We start from the raw sequence: 17,982 nt of genomic DNA, 5'->3' as shown, positions 1-17,982 counted from the left end.
TGTCCAAATGTTTTTATTTTTGATAATCCACATAATCCACTCTTTGCACCGCCCAACACGTTTTTCACTGCCACATCAAGCCTCACCGGTTCAGGGATGAACATTCAATTTCAACGTTTCCTATGACGGTGTACAGCGTACTATGATGTACACAGACCTTGTAGCAAATTTTGCGGTGTACACTATACCATCTTACCATTCCCTCCCATCAAGGTGTCGAGTAAGAGGAAATGACGATATGCGTCGTGATCGACTCACTCTTTTTTCTTTTTTTTTTGTCTCAGGGCTTGGGTACAGATAGTCGCCCGACCAGTCAACAATGAACACAAACACAACCTTGGAAGAGAACACAGCATTAGATAACATCGTATATCACAGGGAGAACAAGAAAGTCTAATCGAATCTCGCAACCAAAACACAGGAATCCGAGAGCTCCGCATATCTTCCCCGGACCGCCCTGTCGGTGCTAGGCGGGAATTTCCGCGGGAAGTAATACCGGTATAGAATGAATGTTACAACATACAGTCCAACGGGGTAATAATATCAAAGTGATTATAATACTTTGATTATCATACTAGACTAGTCAACTAAGTACAACATAGGCTGTGATGTGGGGGAACTGGAGCCCGGCGGTGTCTCGGACTATAGAAGTCTGAATGAAATAGACTGCTATTCTTGTATCCGCCATAATCCATAATTTCTCGGGACATTTAATATTATTAAAGACGAGTTCTACGTAAAGAGAAAGGGGGAGATTCTCCTTTTCACACCGTGAAAGATCCACGAGAGTCTGTCATAGGTTGATTGTAGGGAAATTGTAATAATTCCCGTCCGTTTTAGGGCTCCCGTCCAACACATTTGAAACACAGATCGACCCCGTTTGGCCGATAACATTCCCCAGGAATTCGAAGGATCGTCCAATGATACTGAGCAACGGGTTTCTGTCTGGCAATCATCCCACATCGTCATCTCGTGGTAGGCAGCTCTGTATTTTGATAGGCACTTGGGTATTGAAGTAGTACCTAACTGTAGGGGCATGCCTGAAGGAAATGAGCAATTGCACCTTGTAGTATTTAATCATTTCAAAGGCCCCCCCCCCTTTTTTTTTCTCCTTCCCATATTAAAGATTTTTTGGTTGCTTTTTTTTACATTTTCTCCTCGCTTGATATCTTAGCCTCATTCCTACTAATCGTGGCTCATATACTCCGTATACATACTGGTGAGTCTTGGAAAATATTTTGCCCTAACCAGGCATACATTCTCTCTCACATCCACATCCCGACTGCAATAGCTGCAGTTGCAGCTTGAATTAGACGTGTCTTTGAATATCTCTATTAACTCTTGAACAGAAAAAGCAAAGAAGAAAGAAGAAAGAAGAAAGAAGAGAGATATCAAAATTACCACATACCTCAATTTGTTACCGAAACACCAGTATTTTACCAACGTTACGGAACAATACAAGTATACAGTACGACATTTCCCATACCGCCGGCTACGTCTATCGTAAGTACGCAGTACTCGCAGTACTCCCGTACCCACTGCAGCTTCAATTTGCGGAATTGGGATTCATTGATTTAATTATTTTTCCCTTTTTCCCCCTTCAACACTTCTTTACCTCCCCTTTCTCCTTGAAACCAGAAACAAAAACTTTATACTCATACGACGATAAGGACAACGCAGGTCTTCTCCCTCTCGTCGCATGATCATCCAGAACTTCCGCAGTTTTACCCACTCTCGCATACGGACTTAAGTGGCCACCACGTAACCGTGCAGCAGCTGGATCAGCTCTCAGTGATCCTCAAAACGGCACTAAACAATCCAACATCAGCGAGCTCCCTAACTCGGCCCAGTCTCCGATTCCTCGCCTTTCCTCTTTCGACCGCCTGCATCCACTGCGTTGGCAACTCTTGTCGCAATTCCCGATTTTCATCGCATCCTCCTATCCTAGCTTCGTTGCGCCGGGGAAAAATCTCCCTGCACTTTAGCACGGGTACTCCCTTCGCCTGCCGCATCGCTAGTTCCCAATCGCACCCAATCGCGCGCCGCCCTTGTCGGACTAGGATAATCCTCGACTCTTTGATCCTTTTTATCACTGCCGCTGTCTACTTCCGCAAGTAACCAAAGCCGGTTCTTGGGGCTCTTTCCTGGACTCTGGTAACGATACCTGCATACACATTGCATTCGGCCTTTGACTCGTTTCGGCGCACGCCCTTCAATTTCGAACCGGTTCCGCGCTGCCTTCCCCCAATTCCCTCAGTCATTCCACGATCAATTGGCCCATATCCCAACACGCCCCTCTTTCGGTGCAGAGCAGCAGCTTCCCCCACGCACCGGCAGATCGACACGCATAAGAGAGGGGTAGCATTGGTATTATTGGAAGAACATACACAGAATCAGCCGGTCTCCGAAAGAAGCAAGTCAAGAATCCGCGTTCCACCTCCTTGGGGTTGGAGATCATTCCCTGGTTGATTTCGTTTGTGACGTCTATCCCAAGTGGTTAGCATCGGCTGAGACTCTCCCTCGTGGATTGGCCGTTGCACAGGGCCAGTGCCCTTTGCAATTGTTATCTGGGACTTTTTTTTTTTAATCGCTCAAATCTTCTTTTGTTGCGATTTTTTTTCTCCCGTGAGCTGCTCTCCGGCAGGGCTCTCCGCATTACACCCAATCCAGTGCAAGATGCAGCAGGGTTCAAGAACGGTGAACTTCTGCTGAGGACGTGGCTGAACGATAATTTTCTTACCGTGTCAGAATATTCTACTTTCTCTTTTGGCTCGGATCGCATATCATTCCTGACAGGCGGTAGCCTTGCGAACCTTGACGGCAGGCCGGTCCCATAAGCTGTTACCCATTCGTCCATTTCTGAGTCCAGGTGACTCGGACGTTGGCACGGTATACCACAGGCTGAGATTACCCCTATCGACAGCTGAGCTGTCGTTCTTGATAGATAGTCGTTATGGCGTATGCATCGACTACCTCACCGACCTTGGACGCCAACACCCAATCCAACTTAAAACTTGCGACATCTCTCCCTCAACCGCCCTCTTTACATCATGTTGTCACATCTTTACCATCTGGCCCTCCCCCTTCTTCCGCACCCTCTTTCACCTCTTCTCCGACCTCTACTCCAACCTCAACCTTCCCTGCTCCAGGCACACCCTTTACTTTCACACCTGCTGGCACCCCCTTACAATCTGCCAGCGAGGGACTCTGTGGCCGGATGAATGGTCCCTTCCTGCCTACGCCAGGCCCCTTCGAACTTGGCGAGTCCATGATGGCCGTTCCCGGAAACGCAAATCCCTCTAGCTTCAGTGACCCTACTACGTCCACGAAGGCGCCGGGCCTAATGCGACGAATCTCAAGAGGCGCTGCCAACAAACTCACGCGCAGGAGGCAGTCGACGACCCAACACGACAAACGGGACCGCAGCACTGGTCCCATCATCATGCGCCGGCGCAGTGATAGCAAAACCAGCACACAAGCTGTTCGAGACAGCGCCCTTGATTCAAGCAACGACGACGAAGCCGTCGAAGCCTTGGACAACCTGGGCGCGTGGGGTGGCTCGGAGGCATCCAGTCTTCGCAGCGAGAGTCGCATGAATATGGCTCGCGAATCTGCTCCCATCCCCGTGGTTGCCGTTGCGCCCAAGGTAGACTCTGCCGTCCAGCGAGGCACAGTCCTAACCAAGGTAACTAAGAAACGCAGGAAGCAAGTTCGCTTCTTCCTAGACCTAGATGCCGCCAAGGTTTTCTGGGATGTCTCCAACCCGGCCAAACGCTTCTATATCGATGATATCAAAGAAATCCGGGTCGGTGCCGACGCTCGCAACTACCGCGAGGAACATCAAATTCCCGAAGATTTGGAGCGTCGATGGTTTACCATTGTCATTGCGGATTCTGACCGCTCTAAGGGTCGAACAGTCAAGACCTTGCACCTCATCGCTCCTAGCGACCGTATCCTTGACCTATGGATTACCACTCTTGAGCACATCTCTCGGTACAGAATCGATCTCATGTCAGGTCTGGCAGGTTCGAGTCAAAGCGAAGCGGTTTTGCAGGCACACTGGCAGCGCGAGATGTCGCGACTCTTCCCGCAGGGTCCTCCTCCAGTAGAGGAGCAATGTCTCGATCTCGCCGCTGTGGAGAAGGTCTGCCGCAGCTTGCATATCAACTGTTCCAAGAATATGCTTAGGGCACAGTTCACTAAAGCTGACGCTGCCTGTAACGGCAAGTTGGATTTCTCCGAATTCAAGGACTTCCTTTTGCGTTTAAAGGAACGGAAGGACGTCAAAGATATCTTCAAGCTTCACACTGCAAAATCGAAGGAAGGCATGACTCGGGAGGAGTTTTTGACTTTCCTTTGTGATGTGCAAAACGAAGATGTCGAATCCGATGGGGTCTACTGGGCAGCACTGTTCGACAAGTACGTTCGCCGGGCCTCTAAATCTCGCACTCCTTCTGCAGAAGGATCGGAGCTTCCTCCCCCTGTGTCACGGATGAACCTAGATGCATTCGCCGCGTTCTTGTCTTCATCCAGCAACGGGGTCTACGCTTCACGTGCTCCCCAGTCAAAATTCGACCGGCCGTTGAATGAATACTTCATCTCGAGCTCTCACAACACGTATCTGCTGGGCCGCCAGGTTGCTGGTGCATCAAGCACCGAGGCTTATGTTAGCGCGCTTCAGCAGGGGTGTCGTTGTGTCGAGATCGACTGCTGGGATGGCGCAGATGGACGCCCCATCGTGTCTCACGGGCGGACTCTAACCACCAGTGTCCTCTTTGCGGATTGCATCACCGTCATCAACCGATACGCATTTATCACATGCGACTTCCCTCTCATTCTTTCTCTTGAGGTGCACTGCAACCCAGAACAGCAACTGGCAATGGTCAAGATCATGAAAGAAACATTCAAGGAACGGCTTGTCCTGGAGCCCTTGATGACCAACTGCTATGTCCTTCCATCGCCTGAAGAGCTCAAGGGTCGTATTCTGGTCAAAGTCAAGACTTGTGACGAGACCCAGTTCGATCCCCGCCACAATACCGTCGGCTCCGTCGGCACTCATGGCCGCAAACGCAGTGCCAGTACGCCATTTGTGCGACCGACGCTCCCTGATATGAACAACCTAACTCTTCCCTCACTCTCAAGTCCCCCCACAATGGGTCCCGTTGACAGCATCGGCCCTTTGATCTCGCAGGATAGGCGTTCGCTTACTGCTACGAGCATGAGCAGTGCAACCGAAGACAGCGACGGAGCGCTAGTCTCTGTTCACACCGACAAAAAGAAAAAGCGACGCCAGAAAAGCAAGATCACCAAGCCTCTTTCTGACTTGGGTGTCTACACTCGTGGCTACAAGTGGCAGAGCTTCTCGTCTCCAGAAAGCAGACGGTATAACCACATATACTCATTTGCCGAACGGTCCTTCGAGAGCATCTGTCAGAGCCACGACAACAAAGTTGCACTGGAATCACACAACCGCAAGTACCTCACGCGGGTTTATCCTTCAGGATTCCGACTTCGCTCATCTAACTTTGATCCTAACAAGTTCTGGCGCCGTGGTGTGCAAATGGCAGCGCTCAACTGGCAAACTTACGACATCGGCATGCAGATGAACCAGGCTATGTTTGCCGCTGGAACTGATCGCACCGGCTACATCCTCAAGCCCGAGAGCCTTCGCTTACCGGCTGTCGGTGATGGAAATCAGAAGCGCAAGATGGAGCGCAAACTGGTTCGATTCTCCGTTGACGTCGTCTCTGCACAACAACTCCCCCGTCCACGCACCATCGGACAGGATGACAACATCAACCCTTACGTCGAGATCGAGATGTTCAGTGCTGATGATCGTGGTCAGAGCTTCGTCCTCGGCGAAGGCGGTATGAATGCATCTGCGCGCAACGGTATGTCCGGCATCGGATATCCGCACCGCCGCCGCACCAAGATCGAGCAAAGCAATGGCTACAGCCCCGTTTTCAATGACAAGTTCAAGCTGTCGCTAGAAACCAAATATCCCGATCTTGTGTTTGTGCGATGGACTGTCTGGAGCTCAATGGACGGTCGCAGTGCAGGCAATAACAACAGCGTGCAACTAGCTACTTTCACCGCCAAGCTCACCAGTCTGTCGCAAGGTTACCGCTATTTGCCTCTCTACGATGCTAGCGGTGACCAGTACTTGTTCTCGACGCTTTTCTGCAAGATCTCAAAGCAAGAGCCTGTCTCCGTTCAGCGTCTGGACCTCGAAGAGCTCCGTGCCGAACGCATGGGTATTCTGCGCCAGATCGGTCAGACTGTCTTCAAGCGCTCCTCGTCAGCCGAGCGCGAAAGGGATCAAGCGCATGATCGCAGTGATTCTCCAAGCCTCGAGGACAAGGACGGTTCTCCTAGCCTCACACCCACTGTGTCAACAACAACGTCGAACTCATCATTCATGCAATGAGAGTCACATCCCATTCTATCTCGCCCATCTCTGCCACTACCACTACAGCTTCGTGCTGGTCTTTCATCTCATCTCTCTCCCGATCTGGAATCTTGTTCCTATCAATGTCAGCATCAACCAAGGTTCCGGCGTTTGTCTTTCTACTGCATCATATCCCACTCTTTGCTCTCATCTGTACCTGCCCACATTGTCGGACGTTTTGCTTATTTCATCATTGCCATCCATACCCGACACAGCGATACCCCCCAAGTTGCTTCAAGTTTTATTTTTGCCATTTACCATGGGTATTATCTTGTTCATCATCCTTTTTCTGTCAATTTTGTCAGCGACAAATCCGGAAACTGACCATCCGGCTATGTATTCCACTGGGAGATGTGTTTGTTCGTGTTTTTTTTGGTTTCGTCCCACCTTTCTACCCCTGTTTTCTTATGTTTATTTGTCTCATGTATGTCTTTTCGTTTCATCTTATCTCTTTTGTTGCGCTATATGTCCTTATAGGATCTTTCGGGAACTCGGTTCTGTTCTGCCATTCGTCATCATCATCATCATTGCATTTGAGGGAGTCAACCACATCGGAGAATATATATGTGACTGGTTCACTGGAGCGACTCTTCTCATTCATCATGTCGTTTATCATCATAGCATAGGGACTTGGGATATTTCATTTTCAGGAGGCTCTCACAGTTGATCTGTCAATTCAATTTTACACTCTTGCACACTCGCATATTACTTCTTTTTATGTCAACATAGTATTTTCGCGCGAATGTATTATTGGCCTTTTCTTTTACCTTGCATGTTCGTTAGTGAAATAGTAATTTTCTGAGCACTATATCACTCTGACGTTCTAGTGCTTATTTATATATCACTGTGTGCGAGGGGTTTATACACTCATAGGTTGTGGAGAATAAATAATTCCACGATATCCAGTGGTGTAAGTAAACATATTTGGTACATACATATGTTTCTTTTTTGATACTATCATGAATGCTACTATGCTATAGAGAAGCTCATTGCGCTTTTTTCTAATAATTGGTTCTCAGTCATCCTAGATAGGTTGGCATAACATCATATATCCACACGTCTGCCAGTATTTATAGATCTAGATAGCAAGTCGGGATTAAGTAGATTTCAATTAATGAAATCAGGCAGAATTGAATCTCAGTCATTGCCGTGATCTATAGGGGTGGCCAATGACTTGTTTCCACACCACCTTCTATATATTGTTGGCCTGAGGCATGATACACGTGACCTATTTTATTACTCGATCTCATCGAGTCAACGCCAAGATTTTCCCTTCTCTATCTCCAGCTTTTCTCCATATCGAAGCATAGATTACGGTCAACCAATCACAGTCAATGCTCACATTGATTATGTGGGGCCAGGTGGAGCTAACGTTGCAAGGTTGCCGGTTCTCAGGCCAATTCCTGCCGATAACGTCGACGATTTTTACTTGAGCTCATCCGGTCACTGCTTGCAGATGCCTATGATAGGTCCATGCTGGCTCAGACCATCATGGATGTCTCCCAGACTGGAGACCCGCAGCCAACTCCTTTCTTATCGCACTCGGGGAAAAGAGGATTCGGATTATGGAGGATATTGTTGACCCTGAATCAGTCCCGAGGCTTACGTTGGCAACATTAAAGGATATAATGATACTGCTATCCCCCTTCTTTTGACTTCCAGTCCCAAGGTTCTTTTTTTGTTCAACTTCCTCACAATAGCTTTGCATTACCGCTTTGCTTAGACATTCGATTACCATTACTCTACTGGCAACTATTAGCAACTACAAGTCTACACGTCCACTCGCCAATATGTCCAAGCTTAAATGGATACTCGACAAGGCGGCCGTAGAGAACGAGCCGGGACTTACCAACGCCCAGATGATGTTGACCAACAGTGATTTACGGCCAGGTGAGACTATCTAGGCTGATGGGATCGCAGATCCTTCCCTGATTTATGATCCTCATGGTGGTCTACAAAGAATACAAAGACTGACCAATGGAAATCGCATTATAGTTGACCCAGAACGACGCCAATGGAGATGGATCAACTTTGTTGCTTTCTGGATTGCAGACTCTTTGAATATTGTTAGTGTCCCCAAAACGTGCCCGGTAAAAGCCCAGTGGCATCTAACACAAAATATAGAACACATGGATGATTTCCTCATCAATGATCGTCGACGGTCTTTCCTGGTGGCAGTCTTGGATCTGTGTCTGGGTTGGCTACTTCGTGGCAGCAGGTTTCGTGTGCCTGGTTGGACGAATTGGCGCCGTCTATCACATTTCATTTCCCGTCACAGCTCGGGCTTCATTCGGAATCTGGGGTTCTTTATGGCCTGTCCTCAACCGAGTGGTTATGGCTATCATTTGGTACGGCGTGCAAAGTTATATTGGAGGTACGTATCTTTCCGATCCAGTGGAAACATGCATACTTATACATTAATAGGCCAGTGCGTGACTTTAATGATCGAGGCCATTTGGCCAAGTTACCGGAACCTTCACAATGGTCTCTCTGCCAGTGCTGGCATCGACACCAAGAACTTTGTCAGCTTCTTCTTATTCTGGTTGCTCTCGCTTCCAGCCTTGTGGTTCCCCGTTCACAAAGTCCGTCACTTGTTCACCGCTAAGGCGATTTACTCTCCTATCGCTGCAATCGCTTTCTTTGCCTGGGCCATCTCCCGTGCTCACGGTCTCGGCCCGATTATCCACCAGTCCAACACCGTCCACGGAAGCGATCTTTCATGGGCGATGGTGAAAGGAATCATGTCGTGCATCGGAAACTTCGCGGCACTTATCATGAACAACCCCGATTTCTCACGATTCGCGAAAACACCAAAGGATGCATTCTGGTCCCAGCTATTGACTATTCCCGTCGGCTTTGGAGTCACCTCATTCATTGGAATCATCGTGTCTTCCTCCTCATCGGTGATCTTCAACGACGGCTACACCTGGAGCCCCCTTGATCTCCTCGGAAAATTCCTCGATGGAGCCAGTTCCGGTCAGCGCTTCGGTATCTTCATCATCGCGACCGGATTTGCCCTAGCTCAGCTCGGAACAAACATTTCCGCCAACTCAATCTCAGCAGGCACTGACATGACTGCCCTGCTACCCCGATACATGACCATCCGTCGCGGTAGTTACATCTGCGCCGCCGTCGGTCTAGCTATGTGTCCCGTACGTCGTCCCAATTATTTATTCTAAGCCCCCTCATACAACCATGACCAAAACTAACAAAATATACAGTGGAACCTTCTCTCAACCTCAAACAACTTCACAACCTACCTCTCAGCCTATTCCCTCTTCTTGTCCGCCATCGCCGGTGTTATGATTTGCGACTACTACATCGTCCGCAAGGGTTACCTGAACGTCAAATCTCTCTACAGCGCCAGCAAAACTGACTGCTACTACTATACCGCCGGTTTCTCCTGGCGCGCCTATACCGCCTACATTTGCGGTATCATGATCAACATCGTTGGCTTCGCCGGTGCCGTGGGTTGCAAAGTTCCCATCGGTGCGGAATATATCTACAACATCAACTATTTCACCGGTGTCCTTGTTTCTGGTGGCGTGTACTTCGCTCTTACGTGGTTCTTCCCCGTTCCCGAGACAAGTGCTACCTGGAACGAGGTTAACATCGATGTTGAGGATATCTCCGTTGCATACGGAAAGGACCCCAATGACCTAGAGGGTCATGGATATGCTGATCGGAGGTCGTTTTATGGTGCACTTGGGCCGGATGATCGGAAGGGTCCAAGTGCTTCGGACAGGAAGCTTTAAGCGGGCTTGGTTCTTTATTTATAAACGGCGTTTTTTTACATTGGCTTTCGCTGGTGCTCTTATCATCCAGCGCGATTGGATATATATAATTAGCTCCCTGTCTGAGATATATTTACGATGAGATGACAATTGACTACTTCCTAGGTTCCTAGGTTTGCAGAGATGGACTTAACACAGAATTTCTCATTTTATAACTAGAGCCTACGATTCTATCAATACTAGATAAAACCTAGGAGTCTCGATATCTATATAAAACCAAGTAATTCTCTCACGTTCGCTAGCAGCCGTAGTTTATACCCCAATTTTATGAAATTTAGTCTTCTTTGTTATAAGATAAACAGAGGTGTCCTATCAATTTCTATACAAAACAATGCAAATGGCAAAGTGGCTGCATAGCCATCGAAAGATCATATATGATTCCCACTACTCCCTTATCCACCCTAGAGGAGCTATATGTACCTATACGTACCGGATTTTCCCTAGCGGGTAGGGTTTTCCTATTTGAGCTACCGCTGCTTTTATAAGGGTGCTTAGGCTTAGGCTCACTGAGTAGATGTCAGCACGGGTTCAGATCAGTGATCATGCTCAGATCAGTCATATGTATAATCACTGATGCTCAATGATGCTCAGTGTCCAATCAGTGAGCAACACTGACACACTCAGCCCGCCGCAGACTATACCTAGAAAGGATTAGCCCCCATATAGGGCCATTTATACTGTGATAGTTAGTTCGTTGATAGTATTACTGCTGCCCTTATTTTTTTAAGCACTATATCTCACTAAGAAAATACGTTATAACCAAGGGGCGTAGGATAGAGCGGAGAACTCCGTCTGTTTCAGGGTATTATCTCCTTTTGTCTTCTATAAAGCGATATATCTGTCTGCATTTATACCATATACAAGGAATATATTTAGACTCGACAATTTATGTTTCTGGATAAATAAATAAGTATTATATAGAAGCCCAGAGTCTAGTCGAAATTCTTTAAGCTAATTCCTTGGAGAAAGCAAAGCTGGCATCTTTAGCTCCTAAGCACAGAACACCAAGAGATCAATTAACTGATAATGGATAGGGGAGAACTTATAGATAATAGGCCCTAAGGGTAGGGCCTGTCTATGGGCCTCTCTATAGGGCCCATTTCCCGCTTACATAAGGCCTGTGGGTAATGCCTACCCGCCTGTCCATGGGCGATGTCGCAGTCTAGTATATAGGTACTATCTAATTAAATTAATTTAACTATAGCCCTTTATAATATAGTATAGATCCTAAAATTAAATCTAATTATTTAAATTTTAGTAAATCTATCCTACTACTAATTTAGTAACTTTCTGAAATCCTAAGCTGTAACTTAAATACTTAATAATATAGCTCTAATTTATATACTTTATGTAATTATCAGATCTTCTATGTTTGTTATGTTTGTCGGCCCTCGAAATGTTTCGAGGGCGGCCCTCTGAGGGCATATAAAAGACGTGCCCGACCTGCGGGTAGGAGGAACCTGCCCTCCGCCCGCAAAAGGCGGGTCTGTGGGCGGCCCTCGGAGGGCGGCTCGCGGGCGGTTATGAGGTCTACCTGTATCACTAGGACTGCCAGGTCTGTAACATCACTCCGGCAGGTCGTATACGAACAGATTCGGGTCGCGACGCCATGCTTCATCGTCCTCGCCGGCAACGTACGTTGTTCTCCATATGTATTGTTGTGAGGTGACCTCGGCAGACCTGGTACCTGGCCACTTGGTTGTGCGTCCTGTATCTCTAGCACTCGTAGTATCTTGTTTTGAGTTGGTTTTGATCGGATCTCGGGGAGCCAGGTGGAGTGGAGAGAGAGAGAGATGAAGAAGAAGTGAGGTGAAGAAGTGAAGGAGTAAAAGGTGCATTGCAGGGAGAAGGGGACTCTCTGCGCCCGTGGAATGCGGGGACCCATCCGCATTGAGCAGATGGACTGACTTTCTTTACGTTTAAATTTCTTTTGTCTTGTTTGCATTACGCCGGCCGGTTTGTGGCCTTACAATTCAGGTTGCAGGACTCGATTTCTCGAGTCCTGTCTACAGGGTGGTTGTATACTGGGGATGCGCCATCATTTGTCGTCGGGAGCGGGCTCTGGGACGCAATCCCCGCATAGCAGCATGTATGTAAAGCGAGCTAAATCGGGTCAATGAATTCATCATCATCATCATCATCATTTTGATCGGATCATGATGATCTAGTTGCTCCTCCTCCTCCCCCTTCTCCTTGCCCATAGCGACCGAGTCCACTGACTGAAACTGTCCTAGGAGCCCCGACGCGATCATGAACTTTGCCACAATCGGCGCTGCCTTCACCTCCGTCAACATTGCTTGTTCTCCAAGTGTTATCGACACCCCTTCTTTAAACAATTCCTCCACCATCTCCGATCGTAGTTCCTCCAGAAGAGGACACTCCAGCAAAACATGTCGCATACTCTGGTTTCCGAGGTCGCATTGGCAACGTAGTGAGTCTTTTCTTAGTATCTACATGGATATATTCATACTGTAAACGGCGGACCTGTGAATTACTACATCGGGTTAGTTTTGCCTTTTTGGGTTTAGCGCCCCAATACGCTGTCAACCAACCTTCAATGCCGACATAAAAGACCCGTCTTGGCGTCCTGTTCTCTTCTGCACCTTCGGCACAACAGGACGCTAACCCCACGCGTCCGCCACTCGAACCCAATAATCGTTCGGACAGTGGGTCAGGTGATCAGCTTATGCTCTCGCCACAGGTCGATGGCACAGGAGATTCAGTGTATACCGTCCCATTGACCATTCCGTTCAGCGTTGGGACATTGAATATTTCCCGCACAACGGAAACGAAGATGACGGCTCAGCTGTTATTGTGCCAATTGCAAAATTTACATCAGGTATGCTAGGGTCTTGATCGACGGGTCCAGGGTGCTGAGAATATGCGGGGAAAGAAGAACCTATGTGCAGGGTCCAATGCGCAGCTCCCAGAGAAGGTGGGAGAATTGCAACGTGTGTTGGCGGCGGTCTGTACGCAGACACCGATGTAGAATATGTGTGCGACTTTTCAAGAAACGGGAGTGGCATATTGATGATCTGGTCTTTAGTCTCCAGGCTTCCTCTTTATAACGTTCTTCTTCTTTTAGGCTGTAGTCATGGTCTCAATCGTTGGCTATCTGCCCCGGATTCGGACGCCTTTTGGCCACCTGCGCAAACCCGTTTCATTTCATTCCTGACAAAGCCGCGTTCAATCCTGGACACACTCCAGTTAGCCAAGACGAGCGTGGGAAAAGAGGGACTCGGCACAACGAAAGTGCGTTGGCGAGGGCTATCTCGTGTTCTGGCTGGGTCTAGCACCGCTCGCGTTGGCTGTGACTTGGCTGTGACTACTCATATGATGAAGACGCCGAGATCGAACCCCCATTTAGACTGTCTGCTTCTGCTCATTGAATAATCCAGACTTAGCCGCAATGGCGGCCTCACTGCGCAAGCTCATGGGACCAAGGCATTTTGGGGCGAGGAACAACGGGAGATGAACTCAAGTAAGCTCCATGTGGCCTTGGAACTACGCGAGAGACACCTACGGCAGCGATGGAGGTGTCGAATCGAATTGGGTGGCTATACTTTCCACTGCAAGCAAAGCTAGCTAGGTAGAGCAATGATGACAGGTATATATCTCTTCAACCTCCTACTCCCACTTTCTCCTTCTTTCTCCACTATATCCATGGACAGCTCGTCCTTCTAGTATAACAGCGACACAAAACTGGGAACAGTAACAGCAAGTATGACTTTCTGAAGCAGCTGACCGGCTCTTCCTCTCGGACAACGTTAGCGTGAAGATCTCCGCAAATAGTTCTTCCAGTTGCTCCCTTGTGATTCCTCAGAGGGAGTTGCATATCTTGGCGGCAAGTCAACGATGAGATCCAAAGGGTTTTCGTAACTACCGGCCATCAACCCTAGCAGAGAAGCGGTCTTTATTCGATTGTAATACCATGCACGGATAGATCTGTAATCAAGTTTGAAGGACTCCCGGATTTGGGATTTCTGCTCAGGGTCGAGTGCAAACCCCCGGGCTCTCTCGCAACAAGAACATTCCACGGTACAATGACCAACTGCAAATTTCCGTTCTGACTGGCGATGAGAACAGCATCCACAGTCTCTACCACAACAGCCTCCTCTCCCTATGCAATCTTCCACAAGTACTTGATGCATATACCATTTTGGCTGTGAACGCCAGAAATCGATACCTCTGGTCAGCGGGCCGTCGTCATACGAAGACCTAATCTCCCACCAACGTCGTTCTAAGGTCCAATATTCCGTCGAAAGTGTCGACAATTCCTCCTGTAAGTCCTGAAGAACAGTCACGTATGTGTCTTCCTTAGAGAGATGCCCTATTTTCTCTTTCAAGGCTATCTCGCGTTGAGTATTCTCCCGAAGTGCAACTTCTGTCTGCAATAGCCCCCTTAGGTTAATGGGGCATATGGGTGGATTATCTTCGTCGGTGAAGGTAGCGTATCGGTATCTTTGAAGAAGACATATATCTCCAGAGCTTTCTAGATCAAGCTCTTCGTCGGATTTGTCACCCCACATGTAGTAGCGCATCTTGAAATATCGTTTTACTCAAGAATGTTAGGATGTTGGGTCTGCTAAAGGACCTTCGGATTGGAGGTTGATGTGAAATCTAACAGATTACCTGTTGAGTCCTAATTGCAGTGGAGACATTTCCAGGGATATCGGCTAAAAGTCAAATCGCCGGGCCTAAGAAAGGAACCGGCCGTGGGCTAGTATTATCATGAGAGCAATCGTCAGGATGACGGGTATATAAAATTGAAGCCAGTGGTGAGCAGAACATACATAGATTTCTGCAACTCTCTAAGACAGAAATTTGAGTGACACACACGTAATAACGAACCTATCTATCTATCAGAAGTGGCGGCAAACAGACACATCAGAACGCATGATGTGAATACTGATGTCTTTTCTTTCTCCTTCATGAAAGGAGAGAGGGCACTGCCATGCTACGGGAACTAAGCAAAACGTGACATTATCCAACATCGTCAAAGACGAACCCTACCTAGGTAGTGAGATGCCTACATAGCAGGACATCCTCTAGTCCGGATTACGCCTACACCACGGTTTTACTTCCTCGAGGGTTGTATACTTTACTAGACCGAATATTACTCTATAACATACACGGGTAGCTACTATCAATCCCCAAAATATAACGTGTTTACCAGTACGGTTAACCGTGGTTTATGTGGCTCTTATCACAATTGGTCTCACTATGGTACAAAGGTAACCTGGACTAGTGGACTTAACGCCATGTACAAGTAAGGGTAAGAATGAAAGAAGGACCATAGAAGTCAAAATAAAAGTAAGAGAAAGGTGAATAAAAAGTATAAAAAAGTAATAAAAAAGTGAATGAAAAAGTGAAAGAAAAGTAAAGAAACACTGAAAAAACTCGGCTTTCGGCATTGACGGCTCATCGAACTCTAGATCCAATGTTAGTCGTTTCCATTGCCAGGCAATTTCAGATAGAGGATTTCGCCGTGTTCAGACCTTGGTATGTATGTTTTATAAAATGCAAGTAAATGGCTTTTATATCTGTTTCATGTTAATGCTTAAGTGTACTCCTTACTTACAATTCAGGCCGGCCTTCCTCCATCGGAATCATCCGGTTAAACCGGCGATTGCGGCAATCTTCGCAGCCGCAGGTTACAGAGTGGCCGAGAGTTATGGCTGGCAGCTCGTTAATACGCCGGCGGCGATGTCGGAGGTGGCTAGAGGTAGATGCAGACGCCTGAGGTTCGTTCCGAACGGCGTCCGGACGGCGGATGGGTGGCACTGGGGGTATGTCGGCCACGACAACGATGTCGGAGCACTCTGGTACTGGTCGGGCTGGGGGGCGCGGGCCAAGCCACCTATGGACAATCAATCAGTAATTATGCACATGAAGCTTGAAACAGCCATCCCCAGTGTGACAGCGCACATAGGCTTTCCGTGTACTTTACCTGAAAGCCCAAGCCCGGGCGATTTCTGCAATAGTCATTGTCATGTTGCAACAGAACAAGAAGACCAAACAAAAAACTGCTTGTAATATCCTGGCCTTCCAACTGGGGGCCAAAAAAACTTCGTGCAAGAACTCGACAACAGACTTTGGTGGTTCTGGGGCTGGCATTTTGAAGAATGTTGGTGGTTTACAAAGTCTACTATTCTGCGCATCTAAGATCTGGTCTTGTCTTTTCTAATGGCGATTCTAGGAAAGAGCCAATGGAGAAAGTCTTCCGGGTAAATTGCGGTTGACAGGGAAGGAGCGTCTCGATAAATCTGACGATATGCAGTGTTTGTAGCTCTTCTCTGGGACATGTCCTACCTACTGTTTGGACTCAAGTTTTCTGACCGTGGCCTGCACGCTCTCTGGGTATACGACCCAGTAGTATGGATTTCAAAAAGGGCGACGTGCTGGCCCAGACAACCTCGCGTCCCGGCCCCGAACTAGTACAATCAGACATTGAACGTACCCGGCAAGTCGGCCAAACGTGACTTACACTAAGCAGACTGGCTTCAAGCTTTCTGGTATGCGACGGTTCGCCTTCCAACAAGCGACTGGGACGCCACTGATCCGCATCAACACCCCATGTCGGCTTATAACGGTTAGTAATATATGGACTCATGCCAACCACGGTGCCTCCAGGGTAAAAGTGACCACAGATTGTGGCTCCCTCCGCCGGAACTACTCGTTCAAGAGGCATAGCAAATGTGTTTGTTATCTCTCAGATGCCACAGGCTCGCCATCCCATAGTTACAGACTATATAGTCAGTCATCTTTCCTAGTTTGTACATTAACTCTCTTACAATCTACACATTGTACACCATCGTCTACCATCGTAGACATCAACAAAATGGAGCGTCAAGCCGGAGTGACTCTTTAATGCAGGCGTCGAGGAAGGGGAGGTTCTGCAGCTCATGCCATTGCGGGAAAGGTAGAGTGAGCCCGGTGGCAGTGCGTTGCTTATCTCGCAGCTCGGCCCGTACCGTTTCCAGTGCGTCAGGGTGACCACAGATCGAAGCATGGAAGCCGTGGAGTCGGCCCCTCCAAGAATATTGTCAAAAGTCCAGGTTGACACAAATCGAAGTGGCACATTATCCTTTCTCTCCTGGGCATTGTGGTAATACCCGAGGAAGTCACAGTCGGCAATGGGTCCGTCGACGTTTGCATTGGAGGGCGATTTGGCACTTTTCCGATGTTCTTCCTGACGCTCTGAAATACTCGCCAAGACGTAGTCCAGCAGAGGGCAATGGCTTCGCGTTTGAAAAGATTTGCTACCCAGTTCTTATGCAAGAGCCAATCGAGCCATGGTATCTGCGTCATCTGCAAATAGTTGAGTCTTGCTCTCTGTCAAAGTCCTTCGTCTTGTATAACTTACGGGTCCGATAATCAGGTTTGTCCTGTTCACGTCGTCCATGATGCCGTGTAAGTCTCTCCCATGCTGAACGTAGCCATATGGCCGGGAGAATGTCATCAAGCCCATTGTATCGTAGGATAGAGATTTCATCCACTGCATCACATCGAACTGTGCTCCCGTGGGCACAAACCGGCGATCAAGCTCGTCAAAGAACATTTGTGAAGCACTAGCCATTCTTGGCTCAAAGGAGGATACAGCGTACGAGAGCGAATAATACATAGAGATGTGCTGCTTCGTCTCTCGATGTTTCTATCGCTTAATTCTACGAATAAGATATTATATAATCTTATTATTATCTAGTTTTATAAACTCTTCTAATAGCTGGTTTTAGGATA

At 48.0% G+C, this 17,982-nt stretch overlaps 3 protein-coding genes across 3 annotated transcripts; 2 read left to right on the top strand and 1 right to left on the bottom strand.

Moving 5' to 3' along the window:
- Positions 1–2,953: 2,953 nt before the first annotated feature.
- Positions 2,954–6,427, top strand: PEX2_061150 (putative 1-phosphatidylinositol-4,5-bisphosphate phosphodiesterase Plc1; the record flags this gene model as incomplete). The annotated part of the gene is made up of 1 exon (XM_016743387.1): positions 2,954–6,427. The coding sequence occupies one exon, from the start codon at positions 2,954–2,956 to the stop codon at positions 6,425–6,427; it is 3,474 nt and encodes a 1,157-aa protein (XP_016596109.1).
- A 1,811-nt stretch (positions 6,428–8,238) lies between these two features.
- Positions 8,239–10,203, top strand: PEX2_061140 (nucleobase cation symporter-1 family protein; the record flags this gene model as incomplete). The annotated part of the gene is made up of 5 exons (XM_016743386.1): positions 8,239–8,338; positions 8,444–8,514; positions 8,573–8,822; positions 8,873–9,600; positions 9,670–10,203. 5 exons carry the CDS (start codon positions 8,239–8,241, stop codon positions 10,201–10,203), a joined length of 1,683 nt encoding a protein of 560 aa, XP_016596108.1.
- A 5,482-nt stretch (positions 10,204–15,685) lies between these two features.
- Positions 15,686–17,821, bottom strand: PEX2_061130 (Cytochrome P450; the record flags this gene model as incomplete). Its single annotated transcript, XM_016743385.1, has 6 exons — positions 15,686–15,740; positions 15,824–16,102; positions 16,171–16,217; positions 16,730–16,914; positions 17,065–17,434; positions 17,609–17,821. 6 exons carry the CDS (start codon positions 17,819–17,821, stop codon positions 15,686–15,688), a joined length of 1,149 nt encoding a protein of 382 aa, XP_016596107.1.
- Positions 17,822–17,982: the final 161 nt, after the last annotated feature.

The sequence above is a fragment of the Penicillium expansum genome, assembly GCF_000769745.1.
Source record: "Penicillium expansum strain MD-8 chromosome Unknown contig192, whole genome shotgun sequence".
Classification (NCBI taxonomy): Eukaryota; Fungi; Ascomycota; class Eurotiomycetes; order Eurotiales; family Aspergillaceae; genus Penicillium; species Penicillium expansum.
The sequence above is the reverse complement of the archived record's forward strand: the minus strand, read 5'-3'. Positions and strand labels throughout refer to the sequence as shown.